The sequence below is a fragment of the Heptranchias perlo genome, chromosome 6 (genome assembly GCF_035084215.1).
Source record: "Heptranchias perlo isolate sHepPer1 chromosome 6, sHepPer1.hap1, whole genome shotgun sequence".
Lineage (NCBI taxonomy): Eukaryota > Metazoa > Chordata > Chondrichthyes > Hexanchiformes > Hexanchidae > Heptranchias > Heptranchias perlo.
The window spans coordinates 45,539,934-45,555,849 of record NC_090330.1 but is presented as its reverse complement, the minus strand read 5'-3'; the positions used below and the strand labels follow the sequence as shown (position 1 = coordinate 45,555,849).

The 15,916-nt window shown below is 42.9% G+C and overlaps 1 protein-coding gene across 1 annotated transcript in view; it reads right to left on the bottom strand.

The window, feature by feature from the left end:
* LOC137323183 (DNA-binding protein RFX8-like) overlaps nucleotides 1-15,916 on the bottom strand; it is a 54,908-nt gene that overhangs the window by 24,136 nt on the left and 14,856 nt on the right. Inside the window, exon 5 of the mRNA XM_067986691.1 lies at nucleotides 1,789-1,842. Within this exon, the coding sequence (XP_067842792.1) occupies nucleotides 1,789-1,842 (54 nt within the window). The remainder of the gene's footprint in view (nucleotides 1-1,788; nucleotides 1,843-15,916) is intronic.

Sequence of the window (15,916 nt, the reverse complement as noted above, 5' to 3'; positions counted from 1 at the left end):
ACTGGCAAGTCTGCATTTATTGTGCATCCCTAGTTGCCCTGAGAAGGTGGTGATGGTAACTGCTGCAGTTATTGTGATGGTGCTCCCATGATGGTGTTAGGTAGGAAATTCCATGGTATTGACCCAGCGACAATAAATGAACGATGGATGACATATGGCAAAATCATTATGGTGTGTGACTTGGTTGGGAACAGGAGTAGGCCATTCAGCCCCTCGTGCCTGCAGCGCCATTTGATAAGATCATGGCTGATCTGTGATCTAACTCCATATACCCGCCTTTGGCCCATATCCCTTAATTGCCAAAAAGCTATCTATCTCAGATTTAAATTTAGCAATTGAGCTAGTATCAACTGCCGTTTGTGGAAGATGATAGTGTTCCTGTAACATTGCTGTTTCAGTCTTTCTTAGTGGTACGAGTTGCAGAGGAGGGAGGTGCAGTCGAAATCTACTTGAGAGGGTAGATGAAGCCTTGGTTTAACACCTTAGCCGAAAGACCGCACCTGCAACAGTGCAGCACTCTCTTAATACTGTACTGAAGTGTTAGCCTAGATTATGTACTTAAGGCTCCAGAATTGGGTTTGAATCCACAACCTACTGACTCAGAGGCGAGAGTACTATCTCTGAGCCAAGGCTGACACCAATTAACAAAAAGCTACTTAAAATTTTATTACATGATTTAAAAAAAAACATTGTTATATTCATAGTCAGCAGGATGTGAATCCTACTAATGCCAGACCTGTCACTAATGCCTAGAGGGACTGTGGTATTGAGGTAAATGCTGCCCTGCAGTGATCTTTACACTATTACTATGTGGTTCACAGTAACACACTATGTGGTTCACAGTGATTTCTTTTAGAGGGATACAAGAGCAGAGGGATCTTCGGGGTGCATATTGACAAATCTTTGAAAGTGGCAGGGCAAGTTGATAAGGTGGTTAACAAAGCGTATGGGATACTTGGCTTTGTAAATAGGGATATTGAATACAAAAACAAGGAAGTCATGCTAAAGCTTTACAAATCACTGGTTAGGCCTCAGCTGGAGTAGTGTGTACAATTTAGGGCACTACACTTTAAGAAAGATGTCAAGGCCTTGGAGAGGGTACAGACGAGGTTTATCAAGATGATACCAGGGATGAGGGACTTCAGTTATGTGAAGAGATTGGAGAAGCTGGGATTGTTCTCCTTAGAACAGAGAAGGTTAAGGGGAGACCAATTCAAGAGGTATTCAAAATTATGAGGGGTTTTGATTGATCAACTAGGGAGTAACTGTTTCCTCTGGCAAGTGGGTTGGTAACCAGAGGTCATAGATTTAAAATAATTGCCAAAAAAATTTGAGGGGAAATGAGAAGAAATCTTTACACAGAGGATTGTTAAGATCTGGAAGGCACTACCTGAAAGGGTGATGGAATCAGATTCCATAGGAACTTTCAAAAGGCAACTGGATATGTACTTGAAGAGGACTAATTTGCAGGGTTATGGGGAAATAGCTGTGGTTGGGACTAAATTGGACAGCTCTTTCAAAGAGCCGGCACAGGCGTGATGGTCCAAATGGCATCTTTCTGCACTGTAAGATTCTATGATTCTAAGGCTTGGGCTGAAAATACACATGAATTTTTATGGGAGAAAAAAAATCACATTGCAAATGTAAGTTGCATCTGAGCTATAACATTTTGGGTTGCTTTTGAGAATTGGGCTCCATATATATTTTTGTTAAAAAAATTTCCATGTTATTACTGGATTGAGATTATTTGCAAGAATTGCATACCTTGTCAAGTTGATTGCTTCTAACATGCTGCAAGATTTCCTGACAGTGGTTGTAATATGAATCTGCAACTACAGTAAACTGAGAAGACAACAGAAAAAAAATAAAGTCAAAACCCTTTTGTTAGCATACGCTTATGGGGAATTATTTTTTTTGGGTGGGTGAGAGTAAAAGAGAGGTATACTTGCCATCTGAGTACAATATTTCCCTTCCAGTTCTTGCTCCCAAGAGGTAAACCGAGTTAATTCACAAGTAGAGCCACAAAGACTTTCTGTCTTTATTAATAATAATAACGTTAGAAAACATCTAGTAGCTCACACATGCAGACAAATATTGCTTGCCATCAATTAAAGCTTCTGAAGAATGTTCCTTTAACTTCCTCAGTACATATGAATGTAAAAGTGTAATTCATAGTAGAGATAACTGATTTGTCACAACTGATGACCTGACCAAATACAAGTCAAAAGTTGTAAAATACAATTGCAACACTCCCACCCAATAGCTTTGCTGGTCATAAACTGAAAGTACTGAGAAATGTTACTACTATCATTTTACATTTGGAATATTATGTTTATGGAAGCAATAATTATAGCTAAAATGTCAGTTCTTTTACATGACAATGACCACTGTTTGTTCAGCAAACTCAAGAGGAAAGGAGCCACAGTTGTTACCTGCTTTTACTGGGTTGTCAGAGAGGATCAGCAAGATAATTGGACTGAATAAATGGTTGAAAGACCTGTGCTGGAAGGAGAAGCTCACTAATGTGGAAAACTGGAGAACATTCTCTGGTGAACGTAGTCTTTCAGGAAGAATAAGATTCACTTGAACTGGTTAGGAGCTGAGATTGGCCCAGAATGTAGAATCAGGTATTGGGAGATCTTTATACTGATTGGGGCCAGGGCTATTCTAGTTCACTCGGAATGTAGGTCCATTGGCACGAGAAAGCAGAATACAGTTATTCCCAATACTTAAGACTCAACTGAATTTAACCATAAGCTTTGCAACAAAGGGGAGGGAGTTCATAACCAGCAAGTTTTCCTTTTGTCTGGCTAATAGAATGGCCTTGGATGTGAGCAGAATGCCACATGGGCAATTAGAACTTCATGTGTCCCTCTTGCAGGCGAAGCGAATCATTAGTACAAAACAGATAGCCCAGTCAAACTAAAAATGTGTGTGTAGATTATTAAATGATGACAGTTCTCATCATCAATAAGGCAATGTAAGGTGGTGCCTACAGGTCGTGGAAAGCTTTGAGTGAACCAATGGGCACTGCATGATTGTATTCCATGGCCACATAAGCAATGAGTTAATAAAATGCTTAGAAATGAAAGCGAGATTCTTCTCTTTGGGGTCGAGTTCTAGAAGGGTGGGACTTCTGCCCAACTTAAAAAAATACAATCATAGAATCTTACAGCACAGAAGGAGGCCATTCAGCCCATTGAGCCTATGCCAGCTCTTTGAAAAAGCTGTCCAATTTAGTCCCATATGCCAGCTTTCTCCCCATAACCCTGCAAATTAATTATCTTCAAGTACATGTCTAATTGCCTTTTGAAAGTTCCTATGGAATCTGCTTCCACCATCCTTTCAGGTAATGCGTTCCGGATCTTAACAACCCTCTGTGAAAAAATATTCTCCTCATTTCCCCTCTAGTTCTTCTGCCAACTATTTTAAATCTATGACGTCTGTCGATTGACCCACTTACCAGAGGAAACAGTTTCTCCCTACTCCCTCTATCAAAACCCCTCATAATTTTGAATCTCTCTATTAGGTCTCCCCTTAACCTTCTCTGGACTAAGGAAAACAATCCCAGCTTCTTCAATCTCTCCACATAACTGAAGCCCCTCATCCCTGGTATCATCCTGGTAAACCTCCTCAGTACCTTCTCCAAGACCTTGACATCCTTCCCAAAGTGTGGTGCCCAGAATTGTACACAATACTCCAGCTGAGGCCTAACTGGTGATTTGTAAAGGTTTAACATGACTTCCTTCTTTTTGTATTCAATGCCACTATTTACAAAGCCAAGTTTCCCTATGCTTTGTTAACCACCTTATCAACTTGCCCTGCCACCTTCAAAGATTTGTGAATATGCACCCTTGGGTACCTCTGCTCTTGCACCCCCTCTAAACAGTACCATTTAGATTATACTGCCTCTCCATGTTGTTCCTCCCAAAGTGCATCACTTCACACTTATCCACATGTTACCAAGTTTTGTATCATCTGCAAACTTCAAAATTGTACTCCCCATACCCAAGTCCAGGTTATTTATACACAACAAGAAAAGCAATGTTCCTACTACCGATTCCTGGAGGACCCCACTGCATATTTCTCTCCAGTCAGAAAAACATCCATTCACCACTTCTCTCTGTCTCCTATCCCTTAGCCAATTACGTACCCAAGTTACCACCATCCCTTTAATACCATATACTTCTATTTTCCAAATAAGTCTGTTGTGTGGTACTTTATCAAATGCCTTTTGAAAGTCCATATATACATCTACTGCACTACCTTCATCAACCCTCTCTGTTACTTCATCGAAGAACTCAATCAGGTTAGTCATACACGATTTGCCTTTAACAAATCCATGCTGCCTGTCCCTTATTAACCCATGCTTCTCCAAGTGAGAATTAATTTTGTGCTTGTCAATGGTCTCTAGTAGTTTTCCCACCACTGATGTTAGACTGATTGGCCTGCAGTTACCAGGTTTATCCCTCTCCCCTTTTTTGAATAGGGGTGTAACGTTTGCAATCCTCCAGTCCTCTGGCACCATTCCCATAGCCAAGGAGGATTGATAGATTGCAGTCAAAGCTTCTGCTATCTTCACCCTGGCTTCTTTCAGCAACCTAGAATGCATTCCATCTGGATAGGGGGATTTGTTAACTTTGAGTGATGCCAACCTATTTAGTACCTCCTTTCTATCTATTTTTAACCTATCCAATATCTCTACTCCCCCCTCCTCTACTGCGACATTAACTTCATCCTCTTCTTTTGTGAAGACAGATGCAAAGTATTCAGTACCTCAGCCATGCCCTCTGCCTCCACAAGAAGATTTCCTTTTTTGTCCCTAATCGGCCCCATCATTCCTTTGACTATCCTTTTACTTTTTAAATGTTTATAAAAGATTTTTGGGTTCCCTTTGAAGTTACCCGCTAATCTTTTCTTATTCGTTCACTTTGCCCTTCTTACACCTTTTTTCAATTTCCCTCTGCACTCTCTGTATTCTGCCTGGTTTTCTATTGTATTCTGTACCTGACATTTGTCATAAACCTTTTTCTGTTTTATTTTAACCTCTATTTCCTTTGTCATCCAGGGAGCTCTAGCTTTGGATGCCCCATCTTTCCTTGTTATGGGTATATGCTTAGTTTGTACCTGAACTATCTCTGCCTAGAAGGCCTGCCATTGCTTATTTACTGTTTTCCTGGCCAATCTTTGTTTCTAGTCCACGTGTGCTAGATCCCTTCTCAAATCACTGAAATTGGCTCTCATCCAGTTGGATATGGTCACCTTTGATTTTTCTTTGTCCCTTTCCATAATTACTTTAAACCTTCCCCGATCTACACCAAACCCAGTCCTTTCCCTGGATTGCAAGTCATTTACTATGCATGGCAGAATTCTTCCTGCCAAGAGGGAGCCACCTGTGTGAGGTGGTCAGCCTCACTGCCCAATTTTTCCATCTTTCTCTCCACAACCCACCCAATTTCAGGATGGATCACAGAGGAGAAATTCTCCCAAAATGTTAGAATTAGTCATATGCAGCTATGGCTAAGTTAATTATAATGTGGCGATGCCGGTGATGGACTGGGGTTGACAATTGTAAACAAGTGGAGAGGTTATTTGAGCTAAATATGCAAGGAGGACTAAAGGACATCAATACAAGTTACTGGAGCATAGAGTTAGGTTAGGGGTGGAACTTATGCTACAGTTGTATAAAGCTCCGGTTAGACTGCATCTGGAGTACTGCACTCAGTTCTGGGCACTGCACCTCAGGAAGATTATACTGGCTTTGGAGGGGGTGCAGCGCAGATTCACCAGAAAGACACCAGGGCTAAAAGGGTTGAATTATAAGTATAGGTTGCATACGCTAGGCTCATATTCCCTAGAGTACAGAAGATTAAGAGGTAATCTAGTTGAGGTGTTTAAGATGATTAAAGGATTTGAAAGGGTCAATGGAGAGAAACTATTTCCTCTGGTGGGGGAGTCCAGAACAAAGGGACATAACTTTAAAATTAGAGCTCGGCCATTCAGGGGTGATGTCAGAAAGCATTTGCTGACACAAAAGGTAGTGGAAATCTGGATCTCTCCCCCCCCCCCAAAAAAAAGCTGTTGAAGCTAGGTCAATTAAAAATTTAAAAACTGAGATTGATAGATTTTTGTTGGACAAGGGTGTTAAGGGATATGGAATCAAGGCGGGTAAATGGAGTTAAGATACAGATCAGCCATGATCTAATTGAACAGCGGAACAGGCAATCTATGATGCAGTTTGGTCAGGCAGTCATGCAGCACTACATAGATGCAGTTTTTGGACTTCATAGACGCTCCACAGCGTATAGGCAGACGACTGCATGAACCGCTGTTGCTGGTGCTGAGCAACCAAACTTTATTTGTAGGCAGATCCTGGATCTGCAGCTGGAGGAGACCTCAAGTTGGTCCTCCAGCCAACAGGTTGCAACTCTTCCAATTCTAATTACACTTACTCACTTATGCTCTGTGCTTTGCCAAATGCTCCCTCCTGCAACTCACCAACTGGTCCCTGTCCCTCTGAGTACATATATCTGAAATAGTTCAACTTGTTGCTAAATCAGACCATTTCTGCATTGTCCATTTCTGCATTGTCTATTCATAGAAAGTTGAGGTAAGACTTTCAGAACTCAATTTATTAGCAACTATAACATCCGAGAGGCCACCTTTAGGCCTTCTTGGTATTGCCACATGATTTAATGGTCTAAACTGTATACAGCTACAATGCAAGTGTTCAAGTCACATAATTACATACACAGAAACAGAATATTTCTAGCAGAACCTTTACCTTATAAAACTATAACTAGATATGTGAATACTTCAAAAATGATTTTATTTACAAACCTTTCTGCACTTGTTATTGACAGTGAAAAAACTTTCTCCTTCCAAACTGGAAAAATCTAAACTATTATTTGGGAAAGAAAAGAAAAACATCTTAAGATTTATGTATTAAAGAAAGGCTTGCATTTATATAGTGCCTTTCACATCCACAGGATGTTCCAAAATGCTCCACAGCCAATGAAGTATTTTGGAATTATAATTACTGATATTGACTAGGCAAACATGGCAGCTAATTTGTCCATGATGGAACCTATTCATCGAATTGGATATTTAACTACTAGAGAGCCAAATGTTGGACTTTCTGATTTTAAAATTCAACATCTTGAATTTTAACATCAGCTTCTATAATTTCTAAATATTGTGATTCTTAACTGTGTTAGGCAGTGTGCAGTTCTTGGTATCTTGTAAATCCCTGTGGATGACTATTTTTCATTGAACACCATGGTCCAGAATTTCCTGGAGATTTGCACCATTGTCATGCACATTAACTTTGCACAGCCTGATTTACGGTGCAAAAGTCCCAGAAAATTATGGCGTAAGTAACTTCATCCATTACTTACACCACAGCATAATTTCCCAAGACTTTTGTGTCGCTCCACCATTTCCCTCACCAAAACAGTTGAACAGATAAATTTAATAGCTCCATCCTCCATTAAAATCAATGGCGAGATCGAGTTTGCTAAATTAACACCACTATGATCGCTGCTGCCACTTAAACGTTGCAGAATGATGCTGGTGGACTGAGTATGTTTGGTATAATAACATGAATCTTATGTTTGCGCAAAATGTAGATTTTTTTAAAAACTTGGGATTATTCTTAACGTCAACTTCTCCCAGTGATAATGTTAAATAAATAACATAATTAGCATTTGTAAATATTATTAGTTATAGTTAATTTCTGAATGTTTAAGAACATAAGAAATAAGAGCAGGAGTAAGCCACATGCCCCTCGAGCCTGCACCGCCATTCAATCAGATCATGGCTGATCTTTGACCTCAACTCCACTTTCCTGCCTGATCCCCATATCCCTTGATTCCACTAGAGTCCAGAAATCTGTTGATCTCAGCCTTGAATATATTCAACGTCTCAGCATCCACAGCCCTCTAGAGATTTTCAAAGATTCACATCCCTCTGAGTGAAGAAATTCCTCCTCATCTCAATCTTAAATGGCCGACCCTTTATCCTGCGACTATGCCCCCTAGTTCTAGACCCTCCAGCCATGGGAAACAACCTCTCAGCATCTACCCTGTCAAGCCCCCTCATAATCTTATATGTTTCAATTAGATCACCTCTCATTCTTCTAAACTCCAGACAGTATAGGCTCATTCTACTCAACCTTGCCTCAGGACAACCCTCTCATCCCAGAAATTAATCTAGTGAACCTTCGCTGCACTGCCTCTAAGGCAAGTATATCCTTCCTTCGATAAGGAGACCAAAACTGTACACAGTACTCCAAGTGAGGTCTCATCAAAGCCCTGTACAATTATAGTAAGACTTCCTAACTCTTGTACTCCAACCCCCTTGTAATAAAGGCCAACATTCCATTTGCTTTCATAATTGCTTGCTGTACCTGCATGCTAACTTTTTGTGTTTCTTGTATGAGAACACCCAAGTTTCTCTGAACACCAACATTTAACAGTTTCTCACCATTTAAAAAATATTCTGTTTTTCTATTCTTCCTACCAAAGTGAATAACCTCACATTTCCCCACATTATACTCCATCTGCCACATTCTTGCCCACTCGCTTAACCTGTCTATATCCCTTTGCAGGCTCTTTGGGCTCGAATTTAGCAGGCCTGCGGGTTCCCAGCGGGTGGTCCTCCGGGAGCGTCGAAAACGCGGACGGCGAAATTAGTGGGTTGCCCACGCGATCGTAGCAGGCAACACACTAATAGGAATCAATTACCTGCTCCTCCGGGGTCCACGGCGCTGGCCTGCGCGTCGGTCGGGCTGCGCATGCGCAGTACGATCTGTCAGCTGGAGGCTCTCTAGTTAAAGGGGCAGTCCTCCACTGACAGATGCTGCAACCAATGGGACAAATTGCAGCATGGAGCAGCCCAGGGGGAAGGCTGCTCCCAGTTTAATGATGCCTCACCCCAGGTATCATCAGATGGGGTGAGAAGGAGGGGGAGGACACAGATCTTCCCCCCGGCGGGCGGGAGGAAGCGGCCTGTCTCTGCCACCAAGAAGGCCTGGCTCGAGGTGGCAGAGGGGGTCACCTGCGCCACCAACATATCGCCCACCTGCATACAGTGCAGGAGGCGCTGCAATGACCGCAGTAGGTCCGCCACAGTGAGAACACAAAGTCTTTCCCCTACACTCCGTCTGCCACAACACTGCCCCCACCCCAAATCTCCTTCGGCACCGCCCACACTATTCTATCACATCACCCTTCATACCCACTCACACCCCGTCCTCATCTTACCTCCACCTACTCACCTCGCCAGTACTCATCCTGCCACTAACACGCAACCCAATCCTCATACAATCTCATGGCTCCATCCCATACTCACCCTCTCGTGCATCTCCCTCACGGCCAGCCTCACTCAACCTGCCACCACCTGTGCTGCAGCCACAGGGCATGCATCACATATGTGCAGTAGGCAGCGTAAGGCAAACGTCTCGTCAGCATGAAGGGGGTGCACAAGGGTGTCTGAGGGTTTGTCATGGGTGTTACCCATATTGAATTTCAGAGCAACAAACAGCACACATTATATTGACACCACCACTGCCATGTCTCCGCGAATCCTGTCCGTTGTGTCCAATAATGCCCGCTCCTGGGTATCACTATGAGGACCCACCACTGATGCCACCCATCGTGTTACTGCAGAGTAGGTGCAGGTGTATTTGCAGGGCTCGTCCGCGCAGACGACTGAGAGACATCGGCGGTGTAGCCGGCTGCACCCTGGAAGGATGCGGAGGAGAAGGTGTGGAGGGCAGTGGTGACTTTGCCAGCGACAGGTAAGCAGTTGGTGCTGGGGCCAGCCAGGAGCAGCTCGGCATGAAAGAGGCTGCAGATCTCCACGACTACATGTCGAGCGAATCTGCGCCTCCCTGTGCACTGCTGCTCGGAGAGGTCCGGGGAGCTGCACCTCGGTCTGTGGACCCTGTGGCGAGGGTAGTGCCCTCTGCGACGCGTCTCTCTCTGCGGTAGCCCTCCCTCCTGCTGTGCAGGTGGGCGTGCAACAACACCGTGTTGGGGGGATCCACGTCTCTGCGGCGGACGGCGTGGACTGCGAGGCTGCTGGTGCTGGTCATGCTCTTCGTCCTCCGAGGGTGTCCACACACCACCCAACTGGCAGGTGTTGGTCTGAGGGGTTGTGCAGGGTAGGTGTGTGGTTCCTCGGACTGGGGCTGCGGTTTCGTGTCGGTCTGTCCTCTGGCTTGGCGGGGGGTGGTGGAGGGCAGGGGTTGCCCTATGTGACGCGGTGGCCTCCTGCGTGGGTGAGGGCTCTCCCCCGTGGAGCGCACCTTGGCACCTGCCACAGGCTGCTGGCTGCAACACGCCTGGTTGGAGGGAGTCTGTTTCCCCCAGTGTGGGAAACTCACTGCCTTGAACCTAAAATCCCACACTTCCTCTTTTGACAGCTGCTTCAGCTCATTAACTGACCTCAACAAGTAAGGTAAGTACTCTCAAGTGGAACCCCGCTGGCTTTAATTGCCTGCGGGATTCCCACCAGCGGGGCTTGCGCGCGCAGCCCCGCACGTCAGCGCGGTACCCGGAAGTGGCCGGGATTTCGTCGCGATCCGGTCACGTGACCGGATATCGGGATTTTCGGGGCCACCCCGCTGGTAACCCGCCGGAAACCCGACCCTAAAATCGAGCCCTTTGTGTCCGCCTCACAGCTTACTTTCCCACCTAGATTTCTATCATCAGCAAACTTGGATACATTACACTCAGTCCCTTCATCTAAGTCATTAATGTAGATTGTAAATAGCTGAGGCCCAAGCACCGATCCTTGCGGCACCCCACTAGTTACAGCCTGCCAGCCTGAAAATGACCCGTTTATCCCTACTCTCTGTTTTCTGTCCGTGAACCAATCCTCTATCCATGCTAATATGTTACCCCCAACCCCATGAGGTCTTACCTTTTATGTGGCACCTTATCGAATGCCTTTTGAAAATCCAAATACACGGCATCCACTGGTTCCCCCTTATCTACCCTGCAAGTTACATCGTCAAAAAACTCTAATAGATTTGTCAAACATGATTTCCCTTTCATAAAACCATGTTGACTCTGCTTAATCATATAATGATTTTCTAAGTGCCCTGTTATCACTTCCTTAATAACGGATTCAAGTTTGCAGTCTCAAAGCAAATGTTGGCCATTCCCATTCTAAAGAATGAAGAGTATATTAATTTTGAAACAATGTATGCTAACGTTGTTCTTGCAGTGCTAATACTTCCATTGGTGATAGGAATCTGTTAGGTATGGTTCTAGTGTCAGCATGCATGGATTACAGCTTCAGACTAAACACCTATTTGTAAGCATGTAAAGTTATCCGTATAGGATGATTTGATTACATTTGCAGTTTATCTTGTGTTATTTGTTATGGATTGATTTTTTGATAGCTGCATAAGTTTTTTAAAATTCAATTCTAATGAGATCCACTGCAGCACATGAAGTATCAAATTCAGTTTAAAGTCGTAGTGCACACCCAACAAACGGAACCACCAGGAACCAGCATATATAGAATTTTTTATTGGTCCGTTATTGTTTATATCTACATGGAGTATAAGTTGAATAAGTGGCAGTTTCATTTATTAATAGTGGGGAGACGCTCTATTCTCTAAAATAGATACAGACCCCTGATACCAAACTGCATGTGGTGTGGAACACTGGTCTCCATCTCCCTGCAGATACAACTCAACGGTCACGTGCTTCTAATTCACCGCTATGCTCGCTATGCTGTATTCTAATCAGTTTTTAAGCAAACTTAGGTGCAAATTCACCACTGGAGGATCAGTTGCACAATGGTCTAACTTATGGCATTCATCGCCAATTTTGCCATTTCAGGCCATAGTTGTGAGTTCTCTCAAGGAATCTGCTTAAAAACTGGTGAGGCTATTGAGTTATTTTGTTTCCATTGGGGGTTTTCTTGGTTGAAATTCCAAACTGTTTATATCATACCAAACTCAGCTTTGAAATTAAAGAATGGAAGAAGATACAAGGGATCAGGAGGAGAGCAGGAAGTGGGATTCGTTTTGGCCTGCTCCAGCAAACAGCCAGCAGACATGATGTGTTGAATGGCGTCCTTCTATCTTGTAAACATCTATACTTTTATAGAATCCTGCCTTCTAGGGACCTTGCCCATACAATTCACTGAAAATCTGTGAAGTAATTTTAGGGATTTTGCTTCTGTTGACAGACTGATAAAAGGCCCAAGCATAAAACAGACTTCTTTGGACCACTTAGGAGAAGTATTAATAATTTCTTTTGTAGTATAGCTCCTGGTGCCACGTGAGTTGTGTCACCCAGTCACCATGGTCTCCTGGAACTTGTTTGATTGCCTCTGGAGGTTGGAGAGGAATTTCCCAGAGTTCATTTCCTAAATTGGCCTAATGTTTTTTCTCTTCATTTGTTGCTTCTCAAAGGAAATTATATGACTGCGTGGGGAAGGGGGGTTACACCATGCTGGGATGGGACAGGCTCAATGGACCAGCAGGTCTTTTCCTGTCCTTTTTTGTATGTTTTGTATAACTTTTGTATTCTGAGGCACTGGATACCAAAACCAGAGGGTTATAAGCTTCAAATTTGAGCTTTGCTTGCAGGGGAAAAAACGGAAGTATACAGAACTGCATTTCACCATCTAAACAGGGAAGAAAAACTGGCAGCGTTGACCAACATAAATGCACTTCCTGTCATCTGGCTACACAGCTGCACTCAGAAACCTATGGGGAGACTTAAAAGGAGGGAAGAGAAGTAACATACCAATTTAAAGTCCCTACCAAATACAAAAATTATTTTCACCGTGTTTAAATTCATGGAAATACACATTCTAGTTATCCATTTTATAATTGAACATTATTTTACCTTTCAAACTGTTTATTGGTCATCAGAGATGAGTACCGACCATACAGAGGAGAATGTGGTCTCACACGTATTCCTTCATAGTGATATCTATTAAAACCAACAGCATTTTCTCACAAATTTAGAAACAATAACATACTATACTGCTTTTGAAAATATATTGTGTTCTATATAAGTTGTCTTTGATGCAGGACAGTGTTTGCTCAACAATTCCAAACAAAAATAATTTAAGATAATAACTAAAATAACTAAGGAAACAATCAAATGAAGTTATACAAGGCCATGACAATACAAGTTCACAATATCAATTGCGTTCATTGGTAATGAAGCTTCTGCACTAAAGATAAAGCATCAGCTCTGTAGCAGTGAGGGGAAAGGGATGGCATAGGCCTGACAGCACTGGATGTGGTGGGGTGGGGGTGTCCCACGTCTGGTATCACTGTTTCGTGACTTTCTAATTGAAACATCAAATTTTGTGTTTTGGAATTGGTTTCTGTCTATCTGACCCCTTCGCTCTACTATGTCTCTGTCTCTCTGACTGCGTGTATGTCTCCCTCTTTCTTCCTTGCTCTCTCTCCCTCCCTGTGTCTCAGTGTCAGTAATTAGATGTTTGCATTTTCTAACCATCAACAGAAAAGGTAAGATGAGGAAAGACAGTCTGCCTGTCTGTATTGTGTCTCACAGGTGTCTGTGATTAGAATATTTACATTTTTTTCAACAAAGGATAGGTAATAATCAGGTGAAAATTAGATAATTGTAGTTAAGGAGGAGGAGTGTGAAATATTGGATGGGATAAATATAGTGAGGGAGGAAGTATTAGGGGGATTAGCACCTTTGAAAGTTGATAAATTGCCAGGCCCGGATGAAATGTATCTCAAGCTGTTAAAAGAAGCAAGGGAGGAAATAGCAGAGGCTCTGACCATCATTTTCCAATCCTCTCTGGCTACAGGCGTGGTGCCGGAGGATTGCTAACGTACCGTTGTTTAAAAAGGGAGAAAGGGATAGACCGAGTAATTACAGGCCAGTCAGCCTAACCTAGGTGGTGGGCAAATTATTGGAAACAATTCTGAGGGACAGTATTAATCGTCATTTAGAAAGGCATGGATTAATCAAGGACAGTCAGCATGGATTTGTTGAGGGAAGATCGTGTCTGACTAACTTGATTGAATTTTTTGAGGAGGTAGCAAGGACAGTCGATGAGGGTAGCATGTTTGATGTAGTCTACATGGATTTTAGCAAGGCTTTCAACAAGGTCCCACATGGCAGGCTGGTCAGAAAATAAAATCCCATGGGATCCCAGGTAAAGTGGTAAGTTGGATCCAAAATTGGCTCAGTGGCAGGAAGCAAAGGGTAATGGTGTTTTTAACGGGTGTTTTTGTGACTGGAAGGCTGTTTCCAGTGGGGGTCCACAGCGCTCAGTACTAGGACTCTTGCTTTTTGTGGTATATATCAATGATTTAGACTTAAATGTAGGGTGCATGGTTAAGAAGTGTGCAGATGATACAAAAATTGGCCGTGTGGTTGATAGCGAGGAAGAAAGTTGTAGACTTCAGGAAGATATCAATGGACTTGTCAGGTGGACAGAAAGATGGCAAATGGAATTTAATCCGGAGAAGTGTGAGGTAATGCAGATAGGAAGGGCAAACAAAGCAAGGGAATACACAATAAATGGGAGGAAACTGAAAGGTGTAGAGGAACAGAGGGACCTTGGAGTGCATGTCCACAGATCCCTGAAGGTAGCAGGACAGCTAAATAAGGTGGTTAAGAAGGCATATGGAATGCTTGCCTTTATTAGCCGAAATATATAAGAGCAGGGAGGTTATGCTTGAACTGTATAAAACACTAGTTAGGCCACAGCTAGAGTACTGTGTATAGTTCTGTTCACTACATTAAAGGAAAGATGTGATTGCATTAGAGAGGGTACAGAGGAGATTTATGAGGATGCTGCCAGGACTGGAGAATTTTAGGGATGAGGAAAGATTGGATAGGCTGGGGTTGTTTTCTTTGGAACAGAGAGGGCTGAGGGGAGATTTAATTGACGTGTATAAAATTATGAGGGGCCTAGATAGAGTGGATAAGAAGGACCTATTTCCCATAGCAGAGGGGTCAGTAACCAGGGGCCATAGATTTAAAGTAATTGGTAGAAGGATTAGAGGGGAGCTGAGGGGAAAAAAATTCACCCAGGGGGTGGCAGGGGTCTGGAATTCACTGCCTGAAAAGGTGGAAGAGGCAGAAACCCTTGTTGTATTTAAAAGGTGGTTGGATGTGCACTTGAAGTGCTGTAACCTACAAGGCTACTGACCAAGAGCTGGAAAATGGAATTAGGGTGGATAGCTCTTTTTTGGCTGGCACAGACATGATGGGCCGAATGATCTTCTTCTGTGCAGTAAATTTCTATGATTCTATAATTCTGGTTGCTCTCAAAATTCAACTTTATAATATTCAAGTTAGGATAAGGAAAGACACTCTAACTTTGTATTTATGTGGGGTTCTCTCTCATGTGACTTCAGTATAGTCTGTTATTCCCCCCTCTCCCACACACACACAGATAACCTCCCTATTTAAAAAAAAAACACTCAATATAGATTTTAACTGAATAAAGCTTTTGAAGTATGTTCCCTAGCTTTTCTTCAAATAATTTTGAAAAACAACCAAACAGATTTTGTGAGAAATTAGAAGAGAAGCAGTCTCTCATTTGGCTAACTTAAATAATACCGATGTGTCTTGGGAAATTTTGCACACTGCACATGCTCAGACTGCAGAAACTGCCTTCAGCTATTTGAGACACCATTATGGACAAAATATCAAACCCAAGCCCAAGCCATTCGGCAGCACTTAGACCATCAAGTAAAAGAAAAGAAAAACTTGCATTGATGTAGAGTCTTTCACAACCTCAGGGCATCCCAAAGCACTTTACAGCCAATTAAGTGCTTTTGAAGTGTAGTCACTGTTGTAATGTAGGCAACTCGGCAGCCAATTTGCACACAGCAAGGTTCCACAAAGAGCAATGTAATAATGACCAGATAATCTGTTTTAGCGATGTTTGT